Source organism: Symphodus melops (assembly GCF_947650265.1).
Source record: "Symphodus melops genome assembly, chromosome: 4".
Lineage (NCBI taxonomy): Eukaryota > Metazoa > Chordata > Actinopteri > Labriformes > Labridae > Symphodus > Symphodus melops.
Genome location: NC_136694.1, coordinates 29,102,519 through 29,130,110, shown reverse-complemented (window position 1 = coordinate 29,130,110; position 27,592 = coordinate 29,102,519). Strand labels below are relative to the sequence as shown.

The window sequence follows — 27,592 nt, the reverse complement described above, 5'->3', positions numbered from 1 at the left end:
TAAAAATTCAAACGTCTAACTAGAGGCTGCCTCTTTAAGACAGCTGTGCAGCTGAAAAGAGACAAAATGCTGTAGTCCAAGAGGTGAGGTGACAAAACCTGATAAAACGTGCAAAGAGGTTCAAGGTTCAAGGTTCAAGGTTCTTTATTTGTCAAATATGCTCCATGTTAAACATACAGCACAGATGAAATTGCAATCCCCCCCCAACCCCCCAGTGCAAACCTGCAGTGCATAAAAAGAGCACTAAAAAAGTGCTAATAAAAAAACAATACTATAAAACAAATAACTTAACTAAAGACATTTGGGACAACAAATAACGAACGACAGACAATCGTCAGACAAGGGCACTTGTGAGTATTTCACCATGGAGGTATTATGTGGATAAATTAAAGTATTAACAATGTAAACAGAGTGCAGATTAAGTTACAAAGTGAGGTAGTGCGTTGTAGAGTAGCAAATAGTGCAAATAGCATAAACAGTAAACAGCTGTGCAGAGTTTTTTAGAGTGTGTGAATTAGTGGAGCACGCGACCAGGCTCAGAGTTCAGCCTTTAATTTAACATTTAACAGGAAGTGAATTAAAATGGAGAGCACTTGTGCAGCATCTTCAAAAAACACTTGTTGGGCAGTTTAATTGACGTCCAGAGTTGTTTTTTACGACGCTCTAACGGGACTTGAATGCAGCGTTGCCCTGGGACGTCGTTACGCGATGACGTTGCAGTGTGTGTCGTCACGTCGTTCGAACGCACGCTCCAGCTGCGGCTGCGCGGCTGTTAGCTAGATGGCTAGTAGTAGTTTTGTGTCCCGCTGCTCGTCTCCTGTTGTTGTCTCCCTGAGGGACACTGACTCATATTTCTTTTGAGCTTCTTCGGGTATCCGCTAACCCTCCCCAGAGAGTCCGCGTCCCCACCGTTGCCATGGCTCTGCAAGGCCCGGAGGAGATGGGGGAGCAGGTCGAGGAGCCGGAGGATCTGGACGACCAGGACGCGAGTAGCATCTCCCCGGCCGAGGAGATAACTCTTCCCCCCGGGCCCGGAGGCGACGAGGAGCCGGAGGAGGCTCTCCTGCTGCCCTGGGACCGCTTCTCCACCTGGCTGCACTGCATCTGCGTGGTGGGCTTCGACCTGGAGCTGGGACAGGCGGTGGAGGTGAGGCAGAGATCTCCTGTGAAGAGGGGGGGCAGCTGGGTCAGGAAAACTCCTCTCTTCATGCTTAAGTTAGCAGTTTATCGAAGGCCCCGACTATTTCCTGGAACCTCCAGATAAAGTCATGAGTTTGGACATGTTCAGACACATAAAGCTGGACACATTTAAATCAAGAACAACGAGTCCTTTAACAAATGTCTCCTCCAGCTTGTTGCTTCACATGGATGCAGTTTAATGCCAGTGAGTTAAAGGATGCATATCTCACACAGAGGGTCTCACATTGCAAACAAACACACACACACACACACACACACACCTGTTGTTCCTGCAGGAGCTGGACTACTAAACTGAGAACAAGTTTGCATAAAATCTCCTTCATGGTTTTTAAGTTTCTGTGTGCAGAGATCAGATCAAGTCAAGACTTTCTGTTTCACTTTTTCTCTGAGGTTCAAATCAAGTGAACTTTATTTATAAAGCACTTATTATACTATATACTTCCTTTAGCATTTATAACAGTCAATGCTGCACATTAAGTTTAGTGAAATATCATTATTATATATTTGATTTATTTTACTCCATACCTCGACCCAATTGAATTTGTATTTCGTGTTTTATGCCTTTTTAATTGATATTTTATTTTAATGTGCAGCACTTTGGTCAGCTGTGGTTGTTTGAAAGTGCTTCTTAAAAATGAAGTTTAATTGGATCATAAAAAAAAAAATGTAAATCCAAATTTATGAATAGGTTAAAACAATAATGCTAAACAATAATAAAAGATCGAGTGGACGCTGCTGTCGGGATAAAAACATTAAAAAACTCGAGGTGAAATAAATGAGTTTTTAAAACGGAGTATTTTGGAAGTTGAATCGTGGGTGAGGATCGTGCAGACGTCTTCGTGTTACAATCCTCTTTAAAGTGTCAGTAAATACGTCAATAATGTCCGTCAACACTTCCCAAAGAGCGAGGGTTTGTTCTCATTCCTTTTTACCAGATAACTTCCTCTTTTTTAAATCCTGAAGCAACAACAGTAACTCCTCACAAAATGACATGAGCCTATTTTTTTATTCTCACAAAGTTTTCATGTTTTTTTTTTTTCCAGTAAAGATCCCAGATTCTGCTCACGGTCACTTTGTTAATGTTGTCGTCGTGTAAAAACCTGAAGTCGTCTGTAAAATCCAAACTAATGTCTTGTGTCCTGCCTGTCTGTATACTGCTACTGGATGCCTTGAATTTCCCTCGGGATCAATAAAGTATCTATCTATCTATCTATCTAAACAGCAACAAATACTGAAAAATAAAGCTGAATCTCAAAATGCTGCAGGTCGTCGAGGGTTCGCTGAAGGCTGGCTGCACAGGAAGTCACACTGTGACCTGATTCACAAACAAAAAACAAGAGAGAGAGACAAAGATTAGAAAGGGGCAGAGCCTTTAACAGAGTGATTTTATTTATTTATTTCTACTCTGTTATTTTAGAGACTTGCTTCTCACACACACGACCTGTCGGAGTGCGGCTTCCTCTCCAGCTACCAGCCCATCGTCCATATTTTTGGTCGACTTTAAATAATATGTTGCATCAAGAACGACGGCACAGAGCAGGAAATAATGTTTGTGATTAAAGCTGTTTGTTTGTCTCCAGGTGATTTATCCTCATCACTCCAAGCTGTCCGAGAAAGAGGTGAGCATCGCTGCATTTAAAGTTTGCCTTCTGACGTTCTCGTTGGACATTTCGAATCACGATCTTTTTCTTTTTTTTCCCGCCCAGAAAACGAGCATCTGCTACCTTTCCTTCCCCGACTCCAACTCAGGTGAGTTTCACTTTCAGCCTTTAAGTCCGATGTGGTTGTTAAACGGCCGCCGCTGCAGCTCAGGTTGAGACTTCCCAAGATCTGCTGGGCTGCCCTTGAGCAAGGCACTGAACCCCCTCAGGTGCTCTTTCACCTGCAGCTCTTCATGTGTTTTTATCTTCTGCTGCGTCTCATCTTTGAATGTTCTCGACCTGCTGCTGCAAGAAGTGCAGACTTGTTTTTTATCCCGTCCAAACGTAAGAAGAACTGATGTGTAACACACACACACACACCTCAGACACCTGTGAAGAAGTGTGTGTTGGTTGTGAGTCAGCTTGCGGTCGAGCTGACGAGGATTAGAAAACAATCGGCACAGAGCTGCTGGATAAACACAGTGAAGGTGTGTTGGTTCAACAGAGACGTTTGTTCTCCTCGTTTTAAGAGTCGACTTATCAAAACATGAAACGAGAAGAAGAAGAAGAAACATCTCCTGGTTGTGTGTGTGTGTGTGTGTGTGTGTGTGTGAGATCTTACACTCCTGTCATCACCTCACTCTCTCACTCGCTCTCCTCCTGTGTCTGTCTCGAGGAGGACATTTTGGAGGTCATGTGAAGGTTAAGGTCCAGTCATCAGGCACTTCCTATTTCCTCTTTTTTTTTTTTTTAATTTCCTGCTTCCTGTTTGTCCAGGAATCTGAAGGAAACCTGGAAGCGAGAGAGAAACTAAAGCGGTGACTCAATAACAGACCGAGGCTAAATATAAGTTTGTGATCAGGTGAAGCAGAGCGGACTCGCTCTCGTCTCTCATCGTCGTGGTCGTGACCGCCGTCCATCCCAGGAGTCAGAAGAAAACAACAACAACACATTGTGTTTGCTGCAGTAACAACATCACGATGCAGTTTGTCCCCCCCTCTGGGGACAAATAAAGTTTTTTTGAATTGAATTTAAAGCGGAGTCCCCCGATGACGCCGGCGTCCCCTCTGTTTGTGTTTCCAGGTTGCCTTGGCGACACCCAGTTCTGCTTCCGCTTCCGCCAGGGCTCAAACAGGAAGTCGTCGCTCGGCTGCTTCCTGGAAAACACAGACCGCGATGCTCCGCCTTGTCTGAAGGTGATCACACACACACACACACACACACACACACACCTACCTGCCGGAGCTGGAGGCTGAAGACCTTCTGGTTTTGAGTCCTCTGCTGAGTCTTGTTTGTGTTGCAGAGAGACCAGGGCCATTACTACGGTTACGTGTACTTCCGGCAGGTGCGAGACAAATCCCTGAAGAGAGGATACTTCCAGAAGGTCAGTGTCAATCAGCGCTCTCAGTCCGACCCGAATACATCCTGCAAAAAACCCGTCAAAGAACGGCGACTTATTTTCTCAAACATTAAAATAAATTCTGAAGCTGCGTCGGGGGATTTTCCGTCTTCTCGCCTCGTTCGGCCTTTAAACCTGATTTCCGTCCGATTTGTCTCTGCAGTCTCTGGTCCTCATCAGCAAGCTGCCCTACGTCACCTTCTTCCACTCCCTGCTGAAGATCATGGCGCCAGAATACTTTGAGAAACAGGAGCCGTGTTTGGAGGCAGGTCGGTCCTGCTCACCTTTTACTCGTGGCGTGATGAAGACGATAAAACAAACTTCATTCTGCTCATGTTGGTTTGTTTGTGTTTGATTGACAGCTTGTAATGACATAGATCGCTGGCCGACGCCCCATCCTGGAAGAATCCTCACGCTGCCCATAATGGGCGTGGTCATCAAGGTGAACACACACACACACACACACACACACACACACACGGTCAGGGATGTTTGCTGACAGAAGCAGCGCAGAGTGATGACGTCTAATGACTCTTGGATCTGTGTGCTGCTGCTGCTGCTGCTGCAGGTTCGAATCCCGACGTCTTACGACAAACCAGGAACCTCACAGCTGGTGCAGTCCACGCAGGTGATCACACACACCGTCACACACACACACACACACACACACACACTGCATGAAATAAAAGCGTGTTCACACCAGGTGCTGAGTTGGTTTTCTGTTCGTCAGACGGACAGTCAGGTGTCCATCGTGCTCCCGACCATCCATGAAGTCGACCTCTTCAGGTGAGACCTTTTTGTCTACTCTGCACAAGCTGCAGGCTCCTGTCACACTTTGTCACCACCTGCTGGTCGGTGCTGGTACTGCAGCAGTTTCTCTCCCACCTTTACTAAAAACCTTCCAGATGTTTTTTTAAAAAGGAAAAATAATTAAATGTCTTTTGCATTTTTTTTCCCGTTAATTAACCAGAAAATAATTTAAATGAACCTCACGCAGATTAACTTGATCAATTAATAAACTATAAAACACAGACAGGACACTGATCACAGCAGCAGAATCACAGGTCTAAATCTCTACCGCTCTTTTTATTTTCCAGATGTTTCTACCCGGTGTTCTTCCACATCCAGATGCTGTGGGAGTTGGTGTTGCTTGGGGAGGCTCTCGTCGTCATGGCGCCGTCGCCAGCGGAGTCTTCGGATACGGTGCTGGCGTGTGTCAGGTGAGTTTCACCGACGGACAAAAACTTCATTCAACTGGGACAGACTTCCCAACTTTCAGTCTGGAAGCTGACAACATTTCTCTCTCTCTCTCTCTCTGTCTCTCTCTCTCTCTGTCTCTCTCTCTCTCTGTGTCTCTCTCTCTCTGTGTCTCTCTCTCTCTGTGTCTCTCTCTCTCTCCCTCTCTCTCTCTCTCTGTCTCTCTCCCTCTCTCTCTCTCTGTCTCCCTCTCTGTCTCTCTCTCTGTCTCTCTCTCTCTCTGTGTCTCTCTCTCTCTCTCTCTCTGTGTCTCTCTCTCTCTCTCCCTCTCTCTCTCTCTGTCTCCCTCTCTGTCTCTCTCTCTCTGTGTCTCTCCCTCTCTCTCTCTCTGTGTCTCTCTCTCTCTCCCTCTCTCTGTCTCTCTCTCTCTGTGTCTCTCCCTCTCCCTCTCTCTCTCTCTGTGTCTCTCTCTCTCCCTCTCTCTCTCTCTCTGTCTCTCTCTCTCTCCCTCTCTCTCTCTCTCTCTGTCTCTCTCTCCCTCTCTCTCTCTCTCTCTGTGTCTCTCTCTGTCTCTCTCTCTGTCTCTCTCTCTCTCTCTGTCTCTCTCTCTCTCTCTCTCTGCAGCTGTATCTCTCCGCTGCGTTACTGCAGTGATTTTCGGCCGTACTTCACCATCCACGACAGCGAGTTTAAGGAGTACACGACGAGGACGCAGGCTCCGTGAGTACAGACGCTGACTCAGCATGTCGTGTGCTGACTCAGCATGTCGTGTGCTGACTCAGCATGTCGTGTGCTGACTCAGCATGTTGTGCGTTCAGCTCAGAGATGAACCAACATAAAGTCACATTAAAGTGATGAGACCGAGGTCTCAGGTGTTTCTGTGTTTCGTCTTCAGGCCGTCAGTCATTCTGGGTGTGACCAATCCCTTCTTCGCTAAAACGCTGCAGCACTGGCCGCACATCATCCGCATCGGAGACATGAAGCAAGCAGGTACAAGTCCTCAAGTCCCCAAGTCCTCGTCTCTGGTCAAATGTGACGTCGTAATATTTAATTATTTCATTTAAATATTATATTTAATATTTTCGACTTAAACTGAAACTGTATCTTCATAAAGAGGTCAGTTAGGTTTTCTAAATGTTGTTGTAACACCTGAGGCCGCTCTGTGGAGCTCTCGCTCTGGTCTCCGAGTCAGAAGCACTCGGACTCTGGATCTTAAATCAAACCGGTCCGGACCACCTGTGAAGGCTTTTCTTCTTCTCTACGTCACTGTGATGAGAAAAGCAGAAAAGTCCTCTTTCTAAAAGAACAAAATAACTAAAGTTCATAAATTCATGTCTCAGTGTTACGCTCTGAGTGAAGTGTTGTCTTTGTCTTGGTCTTTTTTTGTCTCGTGGGTTTAAACCTGGGTCTGACCTTCGATGTGTCTCTTCTTCAGGAGAGATGGCCAAGCAAATGAAAGTCAAGAAACTGAAGAACCTCAAAACTCTGGACTCTAAACCGGGTAAATGCTTCACGCTCTGCTTTGATTATTTAATATAGGTCGTTTCCCTTGTTTGTTTGTTTTTGTTGACACGTGTGTGTGTGTGTGTGTGTGTGTGTGTACGCTCCAGGTGTGTACACTGCGTACAAGCCGTACCTGAACAAAGATGAAGAAATCATCAAGCAGCTTCAGAAGGTGAGAGCGGCTCCTTGCGTCTTATTGGTCGTCGATTCATCTTTGATCGTTCTGTTGATTTTTTTATCTTCCGTTTGTTTTTTTTTAGGGAGTTCAACAGAAGAGACCCTCGCCGGCCCAGAATGCAATTCTCCGACGCTACTTCTTAGAGCTGACACAGAGCTTCATCATTCCACTGGTAAAAAAAAAAAATCATTTATGTCTCTATTTTAATGTTCAATACTTTTGATTGAACTTCCTGTTTCGGGCTCTAACTGTTGAAACCACATGGTCACGTCGTCCGCCTGCGCGCCACGCCGCCGTCCTTGCCGGCCACTCGAACACGCTGTGAGTCTGTTTTAGACGGCGTGCACTGCAGGCTCACGTCAAGCTGGACAGGAAGTCAGACAAGGAAACGCAGAGAGCATCCAGTCAATTTCAAAATAAAACACAAAATACAGATTCACGATTTGTATCTTTCATCACTTTGAACGCAGCACGGACTGCTAGTGGGACTGCTGCGTCAAATGTGTGTGTGTGTGTGTGTGTATGTGTGTGTGTGTGTGTGTGTCTCACAGGAGAGGTATGTGGCCAGTCTGATGCCTCTTCAGAAGTCCATCAGCCCCTGGAAGGCTCCTCCTCAGCTGCGACCGTTCATCCAGCAGGACTTCATGAAGACGCTGGAGAAAGCCGGACCTCAGCTCACGTCCAGACTGAAGGGAGACTGGATCGGACTCTACAGGTACACACGATGACAACGTGTTGAGAAGTCCGTGTTGTGTGAACGCATGTTGTCCTAAACCTCACGTGGACTTTCTCTGCGTCTGAAGACACTTCCTGAAGTCTCCAAACTTTGACGGCTGGTTCCGCAACCGGAGGAGAGAGATGACGCAGAAGCTGGAGGCTCTGCACCTGGAGGCGCTGTGTGAGGAGGTGAGGACGACCTGGGGTTCTACCGGACTCCATCAGCTACACGTACAGGAAGTCCTCCATTCTAATCTGTCTCTTTGTGTCTGTCTCTCTGTGTCTGTCTCTCTGTACCCGTCTGTCTCTTTGAATCTGTCTCTTTGAATCTGTCTCTCTGTCTTGTCTGTTTGAATCTGTCTCTCTGTGTCTGTCTCTCTGTGTTTGTCTCTCTGTGTCTGTCTCTTTGAATCTGTCTCTCTGAATCTGTCTCTCTGTGTCTTTCTCTTTGAATCTGTCTCTCTGTGTCTTGTCTGTTTGAATCTGTCTCTCTGTGTCTGTCTCTTTGAATCTGTCTCTGTCTCTTTGTGTCTGTCTTTCTCTTTGAACTCTGTGTCTGTCTCTCTGTATCTGTCTGTGTCTGTCTCTCTGTATCTGTCTCTCTGTGTCTGTCTCTCTGTGTCTGTCTCTCTGTATCTGTCTGTCTCTCTGTGTCTGTCTGTGTCTGTCTCTCTGTGTCTGTCTCTCTGTGTCTTAAGGATCTGCAGCAGAGGATCCAGCAGCACTCGGAGGTGGAGACGGTTGATCTGGTCCTGAAGCTGAAAGATAAACTGGTCAGTGTGAAGTCGAAGTTTAAAAACTCATTACAGTGAAATCGGCTGTTTCTGTGTTTGTTTGTTTGTTTGTTTGTTTGTAGCTGGGAGATTTATGGAAGAATTACTTTGTCCGTTTGTTTCTGCAGATTCAGGCGGAGAAGGAGCAGCTCCCGGTGCGTCCAGGGACGGTGGCCAAACTGAGGGCTCACATCGAGGCTGTCATCCTGTCGTTACCGGAGGACCTGCAGGGGATCCTCCACAAACCCTCCACACCCTGATCGGTGACCCCCCCCAATCCCAGATCGAGCTTGTTTTAAAGTTCGAGGGGAGCGTGGGGTCGGCTCACAGCTGGAGGAACCTCTTTTTGATTTTAAGGACCTCATCTGGTCAGCACATTTTTTATTTCCTTAAAATTTACATCTAGTCATTTTTACTTTATTCAGCCCGCACAGCTACGGGGACGACCCCCCAAGTCTCAGCCGTCAGGTGGTCTTCACGCGGCGAGCTGGAGCCAGACGGAGCTGCACAATATATAAACTCCGGTGGACGCCTCCGAGGAGCTGAAGCGTTTATTAGCTGCGAGGAGGTTCTTCATCACAGAGGCGCCGTTAAGTAAAGAGCGGAGAGCGTGACACACACTTCCTCTCTTGAAGCTCGCACGCTCACTAACAGAGAGGTTCGATGGCCTGTGTGCACAAGGGATACGCCACAATCCTCGAGCTGAGAGCGGGAAGGTTAACTCAGCTGACCTTTGACACTGGGTGTTTGCACCTCCACGTTTTTTAATTTTATTATTTTTTCTAACTTGAATACGACCATGCTGCAGTTCTGCAGATCAGACTTTGGAGTTTTTATTCTTTTTTTTTAACTCAGAATTGTTTTTAAAGAAGTGCACTTCATCGCTCACTGGACCGGAGTGCCCACACACACACACACACACACACACACACACTTTTATGCAAACAAACTGAACCGAGCAGAGCCAAGCAGTGCTTTATAATAACATCTGACTCAAATGTTAATCAACACACACTGACACACGAAGCATTAATCACCAGCCACCCTGGCACAGTCAGTATGACGGTATATAAAAATGGACTGACGTCTCCACCTCTTCCTGTTGTACAAAAGTGAAGCCAAAAATACCCAAACAAACACCTTGTGTCAGTGTTTGCTTCCTCTTGCTGCAGCAGCTGTCAATCATGTCCTTCAACTCTTTTAGAAACACTAACACTAGAACATAAATCATCTTGTTTAGAACCAACTATAAACACAAAAATCACGTTTCAGAAATCGTTTAACATAAAGGAGGCGGAGCTTATTGCCCGCGCTGCAGCCATTTAGCAGGAGGAGGAGATGTGTGCATTTTGGCTTCACTTTTTGGGGGAGCTGTCACGTCGTGCATATCTTCATGCAGACCGTTGTTATGACCGTCAGTTGACTCTTTGCTGCAGGTCTAAAGAGGAGCATCCTCAGGAGCCAATCAAATCTCATTGCTTCCAGGTCACGTGATCGTAAAAAGCATTTTTAACAAATATCAATCTTGTCACATGAAGGTCATAAATCTGGATGTGGTTCATCTTTTTGTTATCCGTCTTGTCGATTTGAACTCAGAACTCGCGTGTCACTCATATGAGAATGTCTTAATATTAATACAGTACCTTTTCTCACTCTTGTTTCCATGGTTACGCAGATTCCTTGGTCTTGCTCTTTGAAAAGCAGCACAAATACTGGCTCTTCGGTGGCCTAGTGTTTAGTGGCTGTCGCTCTATATCAGAAGGTGAAAAAAATGCTTTTAAAAAAAATAAATTAAAAAAATCATCAGTCTTTGACCACTTACGAACTTTACCTCACACGTCACAAGCTGCTCCTAACGGCCGCGTGTCATGGCCTTCATGACGTAACGTAACGAGAAGAGCCCTCGCGCTTTAAAGAATAACCGTCGTCGAGAGAGAGAGAGAGAGAGAGAGAGGCTATATTTAGCCTGCATTTCGTTTTAAAGAGAAATAAAAGAGGAGCCGGTAAACGACGAACGTGGAAGCGTCTTTCACAACAAATCTCCGACACGTCTGTCTGTGAATGTGGCGCCAATGCTCCGTCACGTTTCAGCGTTTTTAAGTTTTAAAAGTGACTGCGGCCGGTTTGTTCCTCAATAATGTTGTCGAGAGATAAAGTCGCTCCTCAACCAGATAACCTTGAGTGTCGGGAACAATTTTTAAACATCCCGTATGGCTGTGTATTATTCTTTCTCTGAATGTAAACGAATCAACGTTGGACGTAGCATCTTGTTGCTAAGGTTACCGTGTGTGCTATCGCTCGGAGCGGGAAATGACGTCACACCCGGGTTAACTGCGTTCCACTTTGCTGGTTGGCAACGCTCAGTGTTGCTAGGTGACAAAAGTTACCTAGCAACGGCTCGTCTTTGTAGGGACCATGAGGTCTGTTTTTAAAAAGCAGCGTATGCTACTACAATATAATGTCGCTTCAGGGGCTCCATACATTTCCTCGTGTTGCTTTTTTTTTTTTTTTTTTACTCAACTTTGTAAAATAAAAATAATCAAGCACGCAAACGGAGAAGAGCAAAAGTACAAAAATAATAATAAAAAAAAAAAGGTTTTCTGGCAGCTGATTTGAATCTTAAACTCAAAGGGCAATAACTCACAAATGTTTAATGTCAGGTGGAAATAATCCAACCAAACTCTTCGTACAACATGATTCGCTTTGGGTTCATAAACATTCCTGGAAACGTAAGAATGTAAAAAAAACTAGTGTTGTAGGTATAGAAGACCAAGAGGAAGTCTCAAGATCATTAAATGAAGGTCTCGGTCTCGTCTTGGGATCTAGATCTTTTTTAACTTGGTCTCAGACCGGGCGGACTCTGGATTTTTTAAATTAAGACCACCACTGACCGGCTGCTTTCCCAAGTCATCACCATCATGATTCTTTTTAGTGAAGTTCTTCGAGCCGAAATGTTTTAGTCTCTGCTCGATCTCGGCCTGTCTTGGTCTTGGCCTTGACGCGGTCTTGATCTCTAAATGTCTTGATCTCGGCCTGTCTTGGTCTCGACCCCGTCGTGGCCTACTTTGGTCTTGGTCTTGACTCGGTCTCAGCTTACCTTGGTCTGGGTCTTGATTCAGTCTCATGGCACTCTGGTCCCCGGACTGTCTTGGTCTCGGTCAGTGTGGTCTTGACTACAACACTAGTAAAACGTGTGGTGGATGTGATCTTCTGGTTTTCTTTATTTGTTAGCTTAAAACTACACAAAGTGTGATGGAGGCAAACCCACAGGACTCGTGAGGGACCTGGTCTCCGAGGACTGGACCGTGTTTCTGGTCTTATGTGTAACATGTTGTATAAATGCTTTTTTTCTTTGTAAAGCACAGGGTTGTAAAGAAGAACGCGTGCTGGTTGCATTAACCTGAGACACCGGGTTGTTTAGCGACCACGCTAGTTTTTATATTTGTAAAAAAAATAAAACAAACTAATTTTAACATTTTAAACTTTTATGGAGGGCTTCTCTCATCTTCCACTCGGGATGAAGAGTTTTGTACATAATAGATGTGAAACGTGAGCCCAGATATGATGTACAATAATTATTTTGTTATTAAAACGAGATGTCTTACGAAATCCAGAAATAACTTTGCAACACAAAATGTTCTTTTACTTTTCTGACACTAAATATAAAGTTGTTGTTTTTTTTTCCAACAGCTGGTGTTTGAGTTTTTTATTTTTCACTCTCTGAAGTCGACCTTTGAGCAGCTTGTTCCTGAAAACGTCAGAATCAGTACATTTACAAATACAAGGAATGTATCTTGATGTATTGGGGCAAAACAATTATCTTAAATAAAATAGAATATAAGAAGCAATCAACAGTATATGAAACAGAGTAGTGACTAAGTGACTTAGTTTTATGTGAAAACTTCTTACAGACGACGAAGCTAAGTTTTGATTTGCTCGCCTAATATTTCATCAACACTTGAATCTGAAGCCGTTTTCACTTCTGCACTTTCCAACATTTCTAGATGACTTCAGGCAGACGGCCTCTCAGATGCTCCTGATCCGCTTATCGTCTGTCTTTATGTCAACGCTACGTGTCGTTCAACAGAATCACAACGTGAACTAAAGAGCGGAGAAGAACATCCGGGAGAACAGACTATTTTCAAATCTAATCAGTTTAGAAAAGACGCTGAAAAAAAGTCGTCTATGAACAAAAACGAGAGACACAGAGAGAGCGTGTTAGTCCTGTTTTATTTATAGAAGATAACCTGTGTTTATCCCACAACAGAGAAGTACACGTATACAGTGATAAGTGAGTCGAGTAAAAAAAAACATAAAATACAATCAGACATCGTGTTGTCATGGTTACAGAGAAGTCTCAAAGTGACCGTTTCAAGCCCTCGTGCGCTCGATCACTTTCCACGTCGGGAAATCGGGATCCAGCCACACATTTAAAAGATGGCCGACACTAATGAAGGTCACGTGACTTAAGACACGTGACTCTAAAACCGACCAATGGAAAATGAAGACGTCTTATGACAGAAATAGAGCTCAACAGTGTGATCGTCCAAGGTCGACTGACCACAAGCTGTGCGAGTGTCACAGTGGTTTATGCGCCAGTGGAAGTAACAAGTTTACATCAACTTCATTTAAAAAAAAAAAAACAAGGTTAAATCGCGATATAGTTTTGCAGCAACGTCTTTGATTGGTTGAGCATGCTAGCAGGCTAGCTAGTTATGAAGCTAACAGTAAATGTTATAAGTTGTTAGTTAGAGGAAACTTAAACTTTTGACATCATGGATGGATGGATAGATACTTTATTGATCCTGAGGGAAATTCAAGTGCTTGGAGTAGAAAGCCGTCGCCTGAAGTCCTCAACCTGCTGGATGAATCAGAATGACCAAAGCTGAGCTATTATTTATATAGACTGGTACAATATCATTCTGATTCTGAAACTGGTTTTTAACTCTTCTAAACCATCATCCTGTATGTTTTTATTTCAAACGCTGTCTGTTCCTCTCGCTCCTCTCTCTCACATTGACAAACTCCTTGGTCTTCCTCTCTCCTTTTGGACGCCGCCCTCTCCCTCGGAGGCTACCGATTGGCTGGTTCGCCTGCTTCTCATAGATGTCCTCCAACAGCGTGTTTCCTCTGAGAGAGTAGTTGATGGAGGACCAGGTGAGGACGGAGCCACGGTACGTCCTGAAAACACAAGCCAGCACTTCAACACCTTCATGTCACACACACACACACACACACACACACACACACAGAGGTACTTACGCATAGACACCCCTGGTCATGTAGTTGAAGACTTCTTTGTAGCGGAGAGGATAATCCCACACCTGGACGTCTGTTACCTGACCATCAAAACCTGGAAAATCAATCACAGGCTCACCAGACCACACATACTGAACACACACACACACACACACACACACACACACACACACACACACACACACACACACACACACACACACACACACACACACACACACACACACACACACACACACACACACACACACACACACACACACATACATATTAAGCAATCAGATTAAAGTGGTCAGCATCTTGTTATTTAATATAAGCCTGTCTACCCCTGGCTTGTTTTCTTTTTTCACTACCACACGGATTACTTTTTGATTTTCCTTCAGGAAGTTTCATTAACACTCTTAAAGCAAACGTGCTCCGGTTCATTCTCAACATCCAGCGCCAAAATAAGGATCATCAGGCCTTATATGGACTTCCTGCAACATTTATCTCTCAGCCCGAGGACGACACGAGACGAAACAGCCGAAAACGTCAACAGAAATTGACATTTTTGACAGTATTTCTTTTTGCATATCTGATGATTTCAACATTTTTAGATGCTAACTGTGATGTACCTCACCTTAGAGCTCGGGACCTTCCTGATGCTCATGTTCGAGCCGCTGAACACCTGAGCCACGTTCCTCACCGAGTCCACAGTAAGGCAGACTCTGGTCCAGATCTCCGGAGGAATGTTTGACCAGAGGTTGATGTAAGGTTTCAGGTAAAAGTCGGAATAATAAAATTGATTCGGGAAAAAATAAGTATTGGGCCAATTGAATCCCAGCGTCAATGGATTGGTGGTTGGACTGAGAGTAAAGAGTGACTGGATGTTTGCTTGATATGTGGACAGGTACCGCAGACACACGGACACACCTGCAGGAGGAAAAACAAACAACAAACATACATTTTTAAAATACGATGGAGTGCTAGGGCAACATTTAAGAATAAAACATCTAAGATTTTGAAAACAAAGTCATCATTTAACAATGATAAAGTTGTAAGATGATGACGTTGCAGTTTTACAAGACAACAAAATGGGGCGGAGTCAGTGGTGGCAGGTGGGCCTTCATCCATCATCCACCACTGACTCCGCCCCATTTTTTACAGTCTGTGCCGTCTGGCAACTACAGACGTGGCAACTGCCCGCAGTGCAACTTCACACACAACAAATCGCCCGCGCACAGGAAAAATTGGACATTTTTAAAGGCGACCTAATGCTAATTTAGTCGCCACACTTGAGTGGTCGTCTGAGGAACTTAAGCGTTAGGCACTTCCATGTTTGCTTCGTCTTTCTGGGCCTCAGATTGCCGTAAGTTAAAAAATATCAACGAGACAGCAGAAATACGAGACATCAATACATAGATGCAACATGCCTCAAGAGCAACACAAGCTAGCATACTTTCAACATAACGGACAGCATTATTTTAGCCTGTTTTAGCTTCAGCTAATATCTTGAGACAAAATGTAATTAAATAAATAAAATTAAAAAAGATCTCATATCCAGACAGTGTTTCTATCTGGTTGCATAGTTTGTCAACGTCACCTCTGAAAGGAGGTGCTGTGGTCCAGGGGTAACGAGTGGTGGTGTAGGGGTAACGAGTGGTCGTGTAGGGGTAACGAGTGGTGGTGTAGGGGTAACGAGTGGTGGTGTAGGGGTAACGAGTGGTGGGGTAGGGGTAACGAGTGGTGGGGTAGGGGTCACGAGTGGTGGGGTAGGGGTAACGAGTGGTGGCCCAGGGGTCACGAGTGGTGGGGTAGGGGTAACGAGTGGTGGGGTAGGGGTCACGAGTGGTGGTGTAGGGGTCACGAGTGGTGGCCCAGGGGTAACGAGTGGTGGGGTAGGGGTAACGAGTGGTGGGGTAGGGTCGGGTGGTGGTTTTGTAGGGAGCAGATGAAGACCATGGGTTGGGGGTGTTATTATCAAAATGGGGGGGATAGAAGCGTATTCCTCCTCCGTAGGCAGACAGTGTGAACATCTTTCCTCTTAAATCCATCCCAGCTCCTGGAGAGAAAAACAAAAAGAGAAGTGAACCTTCAGAGTTAGTAACAGTGGGGGATCGCGGCGCTGTGTATGTGCGTGTCTGTCTGTGTATGAGCTCCCACAATGCATCTGCAACTCAGTAAGGCAATGTGAGTTCTCAGACTGGGTGTAATAACCTTTGCAGACGGACCTTTGCAGTACCCATTTTAAACACTAGGAGTCAGAGTTACATACTGCTCCTTTAATATCCAGCCCCACACAAAATATAAACAAGGAAGGAACCGTGACAGAAAAAATTTAAACAAGTTTATTCATCAGTGACAAATACAGTTTAGTGAATCTGTGATTTATTTGTATTTTTGGTGAAAACATCGGGGGCTTTATTCTGTTTTTATATTTTTCTGTAAGAATGTAAGAATTACTTTATCTTTTAATTGCACTAGGAAAACTTCAAACATAATTTATCCAAACATACTGCTTAGTGATAGTTGGATATATGAAACTGGGTCACATCTTCAGTCTCACCAACACAAGAGGAAAAACAGGAAGTAGTTTACAGAAGCGTTTCTCCAACAACCATTTCCACCAACAAAATCACCCAGATTTGAAGATTTTTGCAGTTCAGCCCTCACATTGTACAAAACATCTCACAGAACAAGAATAAAACCAATCTAAAAGCCCTTCACTCATTTTCTTTCAGGTTGGCAATTCTGAGTCCTGATCCCGGAACCTCCGCTCTCACCTGAACCTGCCGTCGTTTGTTTCCTGTTTTTCACCTTGTTCATGTAATGGACTAATGTTTCATGCAGAGTGTCGTTTTAATTTCAGATGGTCACATTTCCAAGTGTGAGCTATGAGTTTTGGTGTGTTTAGTTAAAGTGTGCTTACCTGGCGTTGTCCATGCTGTGGTTGGCCATGCTGTATCAATTACATCCACAGGTGTGTTTGCGCTCCTTTTCAGATGAGAGATCGATTTAAATCGGGAGTTTGTGATGAGCAGCGCTGTAGACGTCAGCGCCGCCGCTATGAGGACAGAAGACAGCGTCGTCCTCATCATCCTCGCGCGCACAGGGTCTCTGCAGAAAGACATCTGTGTGTCCTCACTGTGGAAGTGTCTGTCTGTGTGAAGTTTCTGTAAACAGACTGGCTGGCTGCACCGCAGATTGTTTACTTTCAATTCCTGGTACAGACGTCAGAACCACTTAAGTTTCGTTTCTGACTTAATGCCCCAGATTTGTATGGAAAGCCAAATGAGTCATAAATAGTCTCTGTGGCCAAATGTGTAATAAGCTGCTGTTACCATGAGCTTTATTAACTAGAGCATTTAAGAGGTCATAATTCTGATACCTTTTTGAAAATAATGCATCTCAGCACAGGATTTTTGCTTTTTCTAGTTTAGATGCATACGTAGCCTCTTCTATTTGTATTTCTCATAAAGCTGTGTACAGATAATACGGAACGCCAAAAGGGGTCATCATTTGTCTTTAAGTGTCACTATAGCATTTTTGTAAATGGTAAATCTTTTTTCAGCATCTTTACCTGCAAACAAAACTGGACTTTCAAAGATGCAATTTGCAGATCTCAATTAAAACTTCTAGATAGATAGATAGATAGATAGATAAATAGATAGATAGATAGATAGATACTTTATTGATCCCGAGGGAAATTCAAGGCATCCAGTAGCAGTATACAAAACTGCTACTGATTAAAAGAGACCTGTAAACAGTTAAAGAGCCTTAGAAACAAAGTGCTGACCTTCTAGAAACTAGTTACATGTGCATGTACAGAGGTGTTTGAGGTAGTGCCAGAGGTGTGAGTACAGTCATTAAACAGTCAATGCAGCGATGCAGACTGGGCCATTAAAGTGCTCAGCAACATAAAGGAGCAGTGATTAGCATTAAATGTCCAAAACAATAAGGTGAAACCAGGAGTGATTAGGGTGATTGCCATTAAAGTACCCAACTATTGAGGAGCAGATTAGCATTAAGTGTTGAAGACAATAGAGTGAAACTTGACCTAGTTAGGGTGATCACAGATAAGACGCCAAAGAAGGATCCATAGGTGGATAGGAGGTTTAACTAAGTCAGCATTTTCAGCTCCATCTAAATCCAGATGCTGTCCATAGTCGGGTACTGTGACGTGGGTGGACAGTGGTTTATTCCATGTCAATGTTAACTCCAAAATAAAATCTGGGACCATGGGCGGGCTGTTTGTGGCCATGGTTGGTTCGGGCGGGAGGTAAAGTCCCGCGAACTGTAACGTCTTCTGAGCTGGCAGCGGTCAGGGCCACTCAACCTCCAGCTTCTCAGCTGCACGGCGGTACAGAGAGAAACAGGATGTATCATCCGGTGTAGCAGCAGCAGCAGCGGCACACTGATCAGATGATAAAGCCTCCTGTTCATCCTCCGACAAACCATGAACATCCAAGCCGATGTCCAACGCGTCATCATCATCATGGTTAGCGTATAGCCCTAGCAGAGGCTGGCTAGCGCTCCCGGAGAACTCCGACTCAAGCTCGGCCAACCCGCCAACATATTCCATGTGACCAGCCCAGCTACCAGCGGGGACCTCGACCAAAGGCTTCCCCGCCACTGGACTCAGACGAAACCGGGGCCCCTTGACTCGGAGAGGAGACACGCAAGCTAGGAGACTCAAAATTAGCGCTCCACGGGTAGCAGCAGCTGCAAACGCCAAGAGGTAAGCTAATTTCAAGCCGGTCGTAGCCAAAGGAGAGACAGCACTAACGAGCGAGTGTTCTTAGCGAGGTGAAGAGCGTAAGAACTGAGGGATGACTGTGATGACAGTTTATGTGCAGACGGAGCGTCTTCAGAGATCCTCTGCCTTAAAGGCATGATTAGAGTAGAGACGCGGGGGCATGATATCCCATACTATATTTGTTGTACCGAGTGAACCGACTGAAAGGGAACCAGAGCCATCATCAAAGAGTGAAAAGAAAGAGTGAGGAGATCTCATCAATAAAAACCGCCAAGATCGATCTGGTCTCAATGAGTATTTATTTATTTGAAGGTAGAATCAGCGTTCGAACACCCTTCTCTCACGCGCTCTTCCTCTCTCCTTTTGGACGCCGCCCTCTCCCTCTCCCTCGGAGGCTGCCGATTGTCTGGTTCGCCTGCTTCTCATAGATGTCCTCCAACAGCGTGTTACTTCCGTGAGAGTAGTTGATGGAGGACCAGGTGAGGACGGAGCCGCGGTACGTCCTGAAAACACGATCATATGATATTTAATCATATTAAACCTTCTCTGGTCCAAACAAATCCAGAGCATTCAGGAGCAGAATCTAAAGTTAGAAGGAGGACATACTGGCTGCTGCATTGTTGTCAGAGACGCTTCAACACAGCAGGTTTCCTTCATGATCACAGAGGAAGAGACACACACACACACACACACACACACACACATATGTGGGTACATACCCAAGAGAACCCCATGTCATGTAGTTGAAGACTTCTATGTAGCGGAGAGGATAATCCCACACCTGGACGTCTGTTACCTGACCGGCAAAACCTGGAAAATCAATCACAGGCTCACCAGACCACTCATACTGAACACACACACACACACACACACACACACACACACACATTAAACAATGACTTAAAAGTGGTCAGCATCCAGTTATTTACTTTAAGTCTGTCTACTCCTGGCTTGTTTTCTTCTTTCACTACCACACAGATTACTTTTTGATTTTCCTTCAGAGACTTTAATGAACACTCTTAGATTGGCGCAGGAATAGTAAACATATATAAATGCATGAGAGTTTTAGGAGTGAGTGCTGTCAGATCATTCAGGAAGTTTCCTGCTGTCATTACAAACATTGCACATTTTGACCCACTGCTGGGGTTAAAAATGAGTCGACCCCGAGCAAACGTGCTCCGGATCATCAGGCCTTATATGATGGATGGATGGATAGATGGATAGATGGATAGATGGATAGATAGATAGATAGATAGATAGATAGATAGATAGATAGATACTTTATTGATCCCGAGGGAAATTCAAGGCATCCAGTAGCAGTATACAGACAGGCAGGACACAAGACATTAGTTACAATACACACCCGCTGTCCCCCCATCCCCTCTGTAATACAATAATCCCCAAACAAGATTTAGCAGCCCCTATGTGACTAAGAGTAAAGGTTAAACCTGTGCAGTTAGCATTAGCATTAGACTTAAACTTATATAGCATAATGTACATAACCTGTGAGGAGAGAAAAACATGTGCTGATTAAAAGAGACCTGTAAACAGTTAAAGAGCCTTAGAAACAAAGTGCTGACCTTCTAGAAACTAGTTACATGTGCATGTACAGAGGTGTTTGAGGTAGTGCCAGAGGTGTGAGTACAGTCGTTAAACAGTCAATGCAGGGATGCAAATTGGGCCATTAAAGTGCTCAGCAACATAAAGGAGCAGTGATTAGCATTAAGTGTCCAAAACAATAAGGTGAAACCAGGGGTGATTAGGGCGATTGCCATTAAAGTACCCAACTATTGAGGAGCAGATTAGCATTAAGTGTCCAAAACAATAAGGTGAAACCAGGAGCTACTGAATGTGCGGCCACTCGCGTCGGCGCACAGGTGAGAAGTATATGGACTTCCTGCAACATTTATGTCTCAGCCTGAGGACGACACGAGACGAAACAGCCCGAAAATGTCAACAGAAACTCAAGTGACAGTGTTTCTTTTTGTATATCTGATGATTTTAACATTTTTCGATGTACCTCACCTTATAGTGCAGGACCTTCCTGATGCTCATGTTCGAGCCGCTGAACACCTGGAACACGTTCCTCACCGAGTCCACAGTGAGGCAGACTCTGGTCCAGATCTCCGGAGGAACGTTTGACCAGAAGTTGATGTAAGGTTTCAGGTTAAGTCCAGAATGAAAATATTGATTCGGGAAATAATAAGTATTGGGGAATTTGAATCCGAGCGTCAATGGATCCCTGGATGGACTGAGAGTAAAGATTGACTCGATGCTTTCTTGATATGTGGACAGGTACCGCAGACACACGGACACACCTGCAGGGGGAAAAACAAACAACAAACATACATTTTTAAAATACGATGGAGTGTTAGGGCAACATTTAAAAATAAAACATCTAAGATTTTAAGAACATTTAACAATGATGACCAACAATGAAACTTAAAACATCTTTAAAACCAAAAAAGCATGAATAAAAATATTTACAGCACAAATGAAGCACAAACAAACTTATTTAAATTATTTTCCCGAAGTTTTGCGTGGGCCTCAGATTGCCGTTTGGAAAATAAGCAGCAGAAATCCAAGACATCATTACAACATGTCTCCAGAACAACACAAGTTAGCATACTTTCAACATAATGGACAACATTATTTTAGCCTGTTTTAGCTTCAGCCTGATTAAAAATGTAAACAAAATGTAATGAAATAACTGTAAAGATCTCATATCCAGACACTGTTTCTACCTGGTTGCATAGCTTGTCAACGCACTCACCTTTCAGAGGAGGTGCCGTGGTCCAGGGGTAACGAGGGCTGGTGTAGGGTTGGGGGGTCGTGTAGGGTCGGTTTCTGCTGTAGGGTTCGGTGCTGGTTTTGCGGGGAGCCCATGGGTCCGGGGTTGTAAAACTGGGGGAATAGAAGTGTATTTCTCCTTCTCTATCAGACATTGTGAACATCTTTCCTCTTAGATCCATCCCAGATCCTGGAGAGCAAAGAAGAGAAGTGATGCTGCTGTTTTCAAAGACTCCTTCAGAGTCAGTATCAGAGATGTTACAGGGCTGAGATGGGATCAGCAGAGTCAGTGTTTCCAAGAAATTTCCAAGTGTGAGCTGTGAGTTGTGTGTGTTTAGTTAAAGTGTGCTTACCTGGCGTTGTCCATGCTGTGGTTGGCCGCGCTTTATCAATTGCATCCACAGGTGTATTTGCGCTCCTTTTCGTATGAGAGATCGATTTAAATCGAGAGTTTGTGATGAGCAGCGCTGCAGACGTGATCGCCGCCGCTATGAGGACATAAGACAGCGTCGTCCTCATCATCCTCGCACGCACCGGGTCTCTGAAGAAAGACATCTGTGTGTCCTCACTGTGGAAGTGTCTGTCTGTGTGAAGTTTCTGTAAACAGACTGGCATTTATACTCAGATTGTTTACTTTCAATTCCTGGCCATTTGAGGGCTATAACCTGACTTTGGACTGTTTGTATTGGGGCCCTAATGGTGTCCAGAGAGTGAAGGACATACTGTATAGGAGAGTGAGTGCATTTCTTCCTTTAAATACGAGTGATTCCTTTGTTCCAGAGAGAGATGATGGAAGTCTGGTTGATAGTAATTGTTGAGGCGTCCGGTGCCACCGATGAACTATCTTCAATTGAATGAATTTGTTGTCCCACTTCTTTAAACATTGTATTTATATTTTTTAAACATGAATCCCAATCGTCTGGTGATATGTCCACCGCCATGTCCTCTGCACATTTTTTTTAAAACTTTAACCAAAGGATCACACAATTGATTGTGTAGTAAATGATAAATCTTTGAAGCAGTACCTCGATTGGGCTTATAAGGGGGGCTTCCTAGCCATTTTGACAATGTACTTTTCATTTGAACATATCTCCAAAATTGGTTACGTGATAAATTATACTTATCAACAATTTGGTTGAAACTTAGGAAAGCTTTAGTACCACCGTCAAACAAATCTGAAATATACAAAATCCCAGCCCTCTTCCATACAGTCCACTTTAAGTTTCATTTCTGAATGAATATACATATACAAAAATGTATGGAACGCCAAAAGGGTCAGAATTCATCTGCATATCTGTTAAACAAGCAAAAACATGAGATTAATAAGTAATGTCTTTAACCTCAGTGTCTGAATGTCTGAAGTTCAGCACGTATAACATATTTACACACCAGCAGCCTCCTCAGAGGCACGGTTGGAGAAAACGACCAACCGTACCTTCAGGATTCATATCTGAGACGCTGTTGTCTCTGCTTCCTGATGTTAAATAAGCGAGACTCTGTTAGAGGTGTTTAGACTTCGTTTTAATTTTCCCAGCTCAGACGACAGCAGCCTCTTCTAAGTTTTTATTTTGAATTATACAAAGTGAAACAAAAGAGAGAGACATGTACAAATGTTGGGTTTGTTACTGAAACTTTTTTTTAAATTTTGTCTTATGAATTTATTTTCTGATTAATTATCAAATGCGATGACTGATGTTTAAATTTTTGTTTTTGTCTTCTTCTTCTTCTTCTTTGAGCACGGCCCTCTCGCTCTCCCTCTGCTGCTGATTGGCTGCTTGGCCTGCTTCTCATAGAAGTTATCGTAGATGTCCTCCAATAGCGCCTGTCCTCTGAAAGAGTAGCTGATGGAGGACCACGTGAGCACATTTCCAGAGTATGACCTGAAAAAGACAAATATGTTTTAAGAATTAGGGTTCTAACAGAAGCCCAATAAATGTATTTGTACAACAACAACAACAACAACAACAACAACAACAACAACAGGAAGATGAGATTAAATTCATTTGCATCTCAGGTTTACTGTAATCCTTTCAAACAGCTTTAAGCTTTTAATCAGAACTTGAACTTGTTCTATCTTTTCTCCTGCAACCTGAAAAATACTTACTAAAAGATCTACACACACACACACACACACACACACACACACACGGGTACATACCCAAGAGAACCCCTGGTCATGTAGTTGAAGACTTCTTTGTAGCGGAGAGGATAATCCCACACCTGGACGTCTGTCAGCTGACCATCAAAACCTGGAAATTCAATCACAGGCTCACCAGACCACACGTACTGAACACACACACACACACACACACACACACACACACACACACACGGACACACACACACACACACACACACACACACACGGACACACAGAGCAGATAAATCATATTAGAGACATATTATGCCCGTTAAGTCAAACTCATCAACAAAGCAGAGCGAGAGCAGCCTGGCGTTAAGTGCCTTGCCCAAGGACACATGGGACAAGTTGCTGCAGGAGTATGGGATCGAACCCCCGACTTTGAAGTTGAGAAACAGGTGAAGGAAACGCAAAGTCATTTATAGCCCCAGATTCAGACTTAAAGAGTCAAAACCTCTCACCTGGGTAGAGAGCATCTTCCTGATGCTCATATCGGGGCCTTTGAACACCTGGGCCACGTTCTTCCGAGCGTCCACAGTTACACAGATTCTGGTCCAGATTTCTGGCTCAGTCTTTGACCAGAATCTTATGTCAGGCCGCAGGATCAGGTTGTCCCCGCTGTACGCGCTATAAGCAAGAGCGTAGCGGCTACTGTCGTAGACCCGCAGCGACAGCGGACTCGTGGATGGACTGAGGGTGAAGACTGTGGGCTGATATCCTCTCTGAAAGTCATTGAGGAAACGCAGACACACCGACACACCTGCAGGGGCGGAATGATCGACACGTTGAGCCAACGAAACACAGCCTCTTTCATTTTTCGTTCCGAAGACTTTGGCCAATCAATCAAACGAAGAAGAAGAAGAAGAAGAAGAACGCAACACAAGTAAACAAAAGGTGAGAATGGACGTCCAGCATTTGGTGTTCTCTCTTCTTGCTGACGTTATTCTCTTGAAATCCACTGGATAAACAAACATGGTGCACTTTGTGTTTGTCTTTTATTATGATTCTCTTAACCAGTGGCTGGACTGCAGTGTTTACACTTGAATCCTTGGACACTTGGTACCTCGACAGAAGGGGATAGCAAAAACCTCAGTTATGTCGCCACTTTTCCCAACCTTGGCCGGCTCCCTTTTGAGTATTTCTTGGCTCCACATTTTTTTTTGCACAAGCCCAATTAGTCAGTAATTGTTGCAGGGTTTTAAAAAAAAATAAAAAATTATTCTCTACAACGGAAGGAGACATGATGTCCATGTTGATACCAATCATCTGAACACAAGAGAAACTGAAACAACAGCAAGATACAAATATTAGTATTGACTTCTGAATGAAACAATATACCATTTAGGGTTTGATAGCCTTACCTCTGGTCGGGGTCGGAGGGGAGGCTGTGGAGGGTTGGGCGGTGTAGGATGGTGCAGTGACGGGCCAGTCGGTGTTGTATCCGTGATCCTTGTAGGGGTCGTATGGAGTGGGGGTGACATATCCACGGTATCTGTAGCGGGTGTATGGAGTGGGGGTGACATATCCGCGGTATCTGTAGCGGGTGTATGGAGTGGGGGTGACATATCCGCGGTATCTGTAGCGGGTGTATGGAGTGGGGGTGACATAGCCGCGGTATCTGTAGCGGGTGTAGGGAGTGGGGGTGACATAGCCGCGGTATCTGTAGCGGGTGTAGGGAGTGGGGGTGATATAGCCGCGGTATCTGTAGCGGGTGTAGGGAGTGGGGGTGACATAGCCGCGGTGTCTGTAGCGGGTGTAGGGAGTGGGGGTGATATAGCCGCGGTATCTGTAGCGGGTGTAGGGAGTGGGGGTGACATAGCCGCGGTATCTGTAGCGGGTGTAGGGAGTGGGGGTGACATAGCCGCGGTATCTGTAGCGGGTGTAGGGAGTGGGGGTGACATAGCCGCGGTGTCTGTAGCGGGTGTAGGGAGTGGGGGTGACATAGCCGCGGTGTCTGTAGCGGGTGTAGGGAGTGGGGGTGACATAGCCGCGGTATCTATAGCGGGTGTAGGGAGTGGGGGTGACATAGCCGCGGTATCTGTAGCGGGTGTAGGGAGTGGGGGTGACGTAGCCGCGGTATCTGTAGCGGGTGTAGGGAGTGGGGGTGACATAGCCGCGGTATCTGTAGCGGGTGTAGGGAGTGGGGGTGACATAGCCGCGGTATCTGTAGCGGGTGTAGGGAGTGGGGGTGACGTAGCCGCGGTATCTGTAGCGGGTGTAGGGAGTGGGGGTGACATAGCCGCGGTATCTATAAGGGCTGTATGGCCGGGCGGTGTTGTATCTGTGGTATCTGTAGCTCGTAGGGACAGGCCAGGATGAGGGCCGAGGAGTAAAGTTTGGGGCGTAGAGCGATATTCCTCCTTTATCGAAATTCATAGTGAACATCTTCCCATTTAGATTTCTTCCAGAAGGTTCTGGAGAAACAAAGAGGAAGAGATGACACGTGAACAATGTCAGAAAACTCTAAAAAAAAAAATTAAAAAAAAAAATCTCATCTATTGAAATGTAAAATGAAACTTACAGATCTTTTCCATTAATGTCAATTAGAGCTGTGTTTTGTTTTTTTGTTTTTTTGCATTATTGCAGCGTAAACCAGGAGGCACAACACGTTTTTATCCCATAAACACTAATGTGGTATTCAGTAACCTCCTGTGTTGAAAAATGAATCCGATGCTTAAGTGTAAAAAAAAAAGGTCCACTAGGAACAAAAACTGTTAACTGAGAGATTTACAAGGTTTGATCATTTTATAACACATCTGTTTCATTTATATTAAGTCAAAATATCATAATTCTTCTAAGGTGTGTGATACCTGCTGTGCTCCATGATGGAGGAGTCGGTGGTGATGCGGTTGTAGCAGGCAGATCAGAAGCCGATGTGCGGATCAGAGCCAACAGGACAGGAAGGTAAACCAGCTCCATCCTCCTCCTCACCAGGACACCGTCTCTGTGTCCTCTCTGTGTGAAACTCTTTATCTGCCTGTCGTCCCACCTTCACAGGGAACTTCAGCTCTGTTTATACTTTCACTTCCTGTTAGGTTCCACTTCATGTTTCATTCAGAGTACAGACAGTAAAGAAGAAGTTCCTTTTTTTTTATTTTATTGCACACAGCATTTCAGATATTTACACGTTTCTCATATAATGCAGAGACGTTATCATCCTCACATCTCTTACAGACAAAAAAGGGGAAAAAGATCCAGGATCATCTTCCCCTTTCACAGAAACACACACACACACACACACACACACACACACAAAGTGGAGTACTTAAATCCTGAATCCAATGTGTGCAGTCTTTATGTGCCTCTATCAGGACTGCACAGTTCTCCTCTCCCTTCTCAATGATGCACACATCCCTAAACTTTTTCTTTTAGGGCTTTCACACTTGCAGAATTCTTCTTTAAAAACGGGATATTTCCAGGAGGAGCTGTATGTGTGAATGCAAACAATCCAATCCTCCACTCAGATTTCACCCAGCGTGAGTGAGCTGATGTGAGAAGGCTGCAGGATATAATTCACCTCGAGCTTCAGGAGGGGGGAGAGACGTTTCTGTACTGTTACTGCTGCACAGTAGACTGTATGCATGCGACCACTACGACCTCCGTGCATGTCATGAAACATGCTGCATTACGTTTTCTCTTCACCAGTATTCAGGGTTCAGTGTCTTTACCTCCAACCCAAACTGATCCACAGCTGCCCCTCATCAAATTAAAACCATCATCTAGTCTAAAATGTTTATACAAATACAATCTGCTCACGTTGGACATAATAACAGTGTTATAAAACACACTTTTTAAACATTTAATCTTTTTGTTAAATTGTTAAATGTTCAGTTTTTGTAAATGTTCCGTGAAATTGATCACATGTTAAAGATCTGTTAACAAAAATTCAAGCTCAGTTTATGGACTGTTGTGTAATCTGCTGTAATCGTCCACGTGAAGGAAACCTGCAACAACAGGATGTCTCACTCTGCTGTGATTTCCCCTGAACCACCAACACACCACAAATGTCTCTATGTGCATGAGTGTGTGTGTGTGTGTGTGTGTGTGTCTGTGTGTGTGGC

The 27,592-nt window shown here is 44.6% G+C and overlaps 3 protein-coding genes and 1 long non-coding RNA gene across 8 annotated transcripts; 1 reads left to right on the top strand and 3 right to left on the bottom strand.

The window, feature by feature from the left end:
* The first annotated feature begins 127 nt into the window (after nucleotides 1–127).
* On the top strand, nucleotides 128–12,289 carry dennd6a (DENN/MADD domain containing 6A). Of its 2 annotated transcripts, XM_079341650.1 has the most exons (19): nucleotides 130–1,147; nucleotides 2,781–2,819; nucleotides 2,907–2,949; nucleotides 3,924–4,036; nucleotides 4,144–4,224; nucleotides 4,403–4,508; nucleotides 4,602–4,681; nucleotides 4,808–4,867; nucleotides 4,970–5,025; nucleotides 5,337–5,459; nucleotides 6,061–6,156; nucleotides 6,332–6,426; nucleotides 6,872–6,937; nucleotides 7,047–7,111; nucleotides 7,200–7,289; nucleotides 7,669–7,832; nucleotides 7,921–8,023; nucleotides 8,533–8,607; nucleotides 8,736–12,289. In XM_079341650.1, exons 1-19 carry the CDS (start codon nucleotides 917–919, stop codon nucleotides 8,865–8,867), a joined length of 1,818 nt encoding a protein of 605 aa, XP_079197776.1. In that variant the 5' UTR covers nucleotides 130–916; the 3' UTR covers nucleotides 8,868–12,289. The 2 variants fall into 2 exon arrangements, with proteins under 2 accessions (XP_079197775.1, XP_079197776.1); XM_079341649.1 differs by having other exon boundaries at nucleotides 128–1,147; nucleotides 2,781–2,949.
* On the bottom strand, nucleotides 8,190–10,526 carry LOC306822601. The gene is made up of 3 exons (XR_013778898.1): nucleotides 10,439–10,526; nucleotides 10,246–10,357; nucleotides 8,190–8,586 (listed from the first exon to the last, which is right to left on the bottom strand). It is a non-coding gene; the product is annotated as an uncharacterized lncRNA (long non-coding RNA).
* A 531-nt stretch (nucleotides 12,290–12,820) lies between the features above and the next one.
* Nucleotides 12,821–22,062, bottom strand: LOC306822558 (uncharacterized protein). Of its 3 annotated transcripts, XM_079341671.1 has the most exons (6): nucleotides 21,745–22,013; nucleotides 16,775–16,789; nucleotides 15,449–15,907; nucleotides 14,486–14,778; nucleotides 13,870–13,997; nucleotides 12,821–13,788 (listed from the first exon to the last, which is right to left on the bottom strand). In XM_079341671.1, exons 1-6 carry the CDS (start codon nucleotides 22,004–22,006, stop codon nucleotides 13,581–13,583), a joined length of 1,365 nt encoding a protein of 454 aa, XP_079197797.1. In that variant the 5' UTR covers nucleotides 22,007–22,013; the 3' UTR covers nucleotides 12,821–13,580. The 3 variants fall into 3 exon arrangements, with proteins under 3 accessions (XP_079197797.1, XP_079197799.1, XP_079197798.1); XM_079341673.1 differs by lacking the exons at nucleotides 14,486–14,778; nucleotides 15,449–15,907; nucleotides 16,775–16,789 and adding exons at nucleotides 20,627–20,919; nucleotides 21,375–21,581 and having other exon boundaries at nucleotides 21,745–22,062; XM_079341672.1 differs by lacking the exon at nucleotides 16,775–16,789.
* LOC306822543 (uncharacterized protein) lies at nucleotides 18,882–27,254 on the bottom strand. 2 transcript variants are annotated; one of them, XM_079341653.1, is made up of 5 exons: nucleotides 26,342–27,254; nucleotides 24,893–25,945; nucleotides 23,993–24,291; nucleotides 23,550–23,677; nucleotides 18,882–19,104 (listed from the first exon to the last, which is right to left on the bottom strand). In XM_079341653.1, exons 1-5 carry the CDS (start codon nucleotides 26,448–26,450, stop codon nucleotides 18,942–18,944), a joined length of 1,752 nt encoding a protein of 583 aa, XP_079197779.1. In that variant the 5' UTR covers nucleotides 26,451–27,254; the 3' UTR covers nucleotides 18,882–18,941. The 2 variants fall into 2 exon arrangements, with proteins under 2 accessions (XP_079197779.1, XP_079197778.1); XM_079341652.1 differs by lacking the exon at nucleotides 18,882–19,104 and adding an exon at nucleotides 22,891–23,271 and having other exon boundaries at nucleotides 26,342–27,250.
* Nucleotides 27,255–27,592: the final 338 nt, after the last annotated feature.

Excerpts from the sequence above, each read along its gene's own strand:
- dennd6a (XM_079341649.1), top strand. The coding sequence starts at position 917 with ATGGCTCTGCAAGGCCCGGAGGAGATGGGGGAGCAGGTCGAGGAGCCG. Across the intron at positions 4,509-4,601 it reads GGAGCCGTGTTTGGAGGCAG|CTTGTAATGACATAGATCGC; the intron begins GTCGGTCCTGCT and ends TTTGATTGACAG. Across the intron at positions 6,157-6,331 it reads ACGACGAGGACGCAGGCTCC|GCCGTCAGTCATTCTGGGTG; the intron begins GTGAGTACAGAC and ends TTTCGTCTTCAG.
- LOC306822558 (XM_079341671.1), bottom strand. The coding sequence starts at position 22,006 with ATGCCAGTCTGTTTACAGAAACTTCACACAGACAGACACTTCCACAGT. Across the intron at positions 13,998-14,485 it reads GGAAGGTCCCGAGCTCTAAG|TATGTGTGGTCTGGTGAGCC; the intron begins GTGAGGTACATC and ends GTGTGTGTTCAG. Across the intron at positions 13,789-13,869 it reads ATGACCAGGGGTGTCTATGC|GACGTACCGTGGCTCCGTCC; the intron begins GTAAGTACCTCT and ends TTGTGTTTTCAG.
- LOC306822543 (XM_079341652.1), bottom strand. The coding sequence starts at position 26,450 with ATGGAGCTGGTTTACCTTCCTGTCCTGTTGGCTCTGATCCGCACATCG. Across the intron at positions 24,292-24,892 it reads CCCTCCGACCCCGACCAGAG|GTGTGTCGGTGTGTCTGCGT; the intron begins GTAAGGCTATCA and ends CCGCCCCTGCAG. Across the intron at positions 23,272-23,549 it reads ATGACCAGGGGTTCTCTTGG|GTCATACTCTGGAAATGTGC; the intron begins GTATGTACCCGT and ends TGTCTTTTTCAG.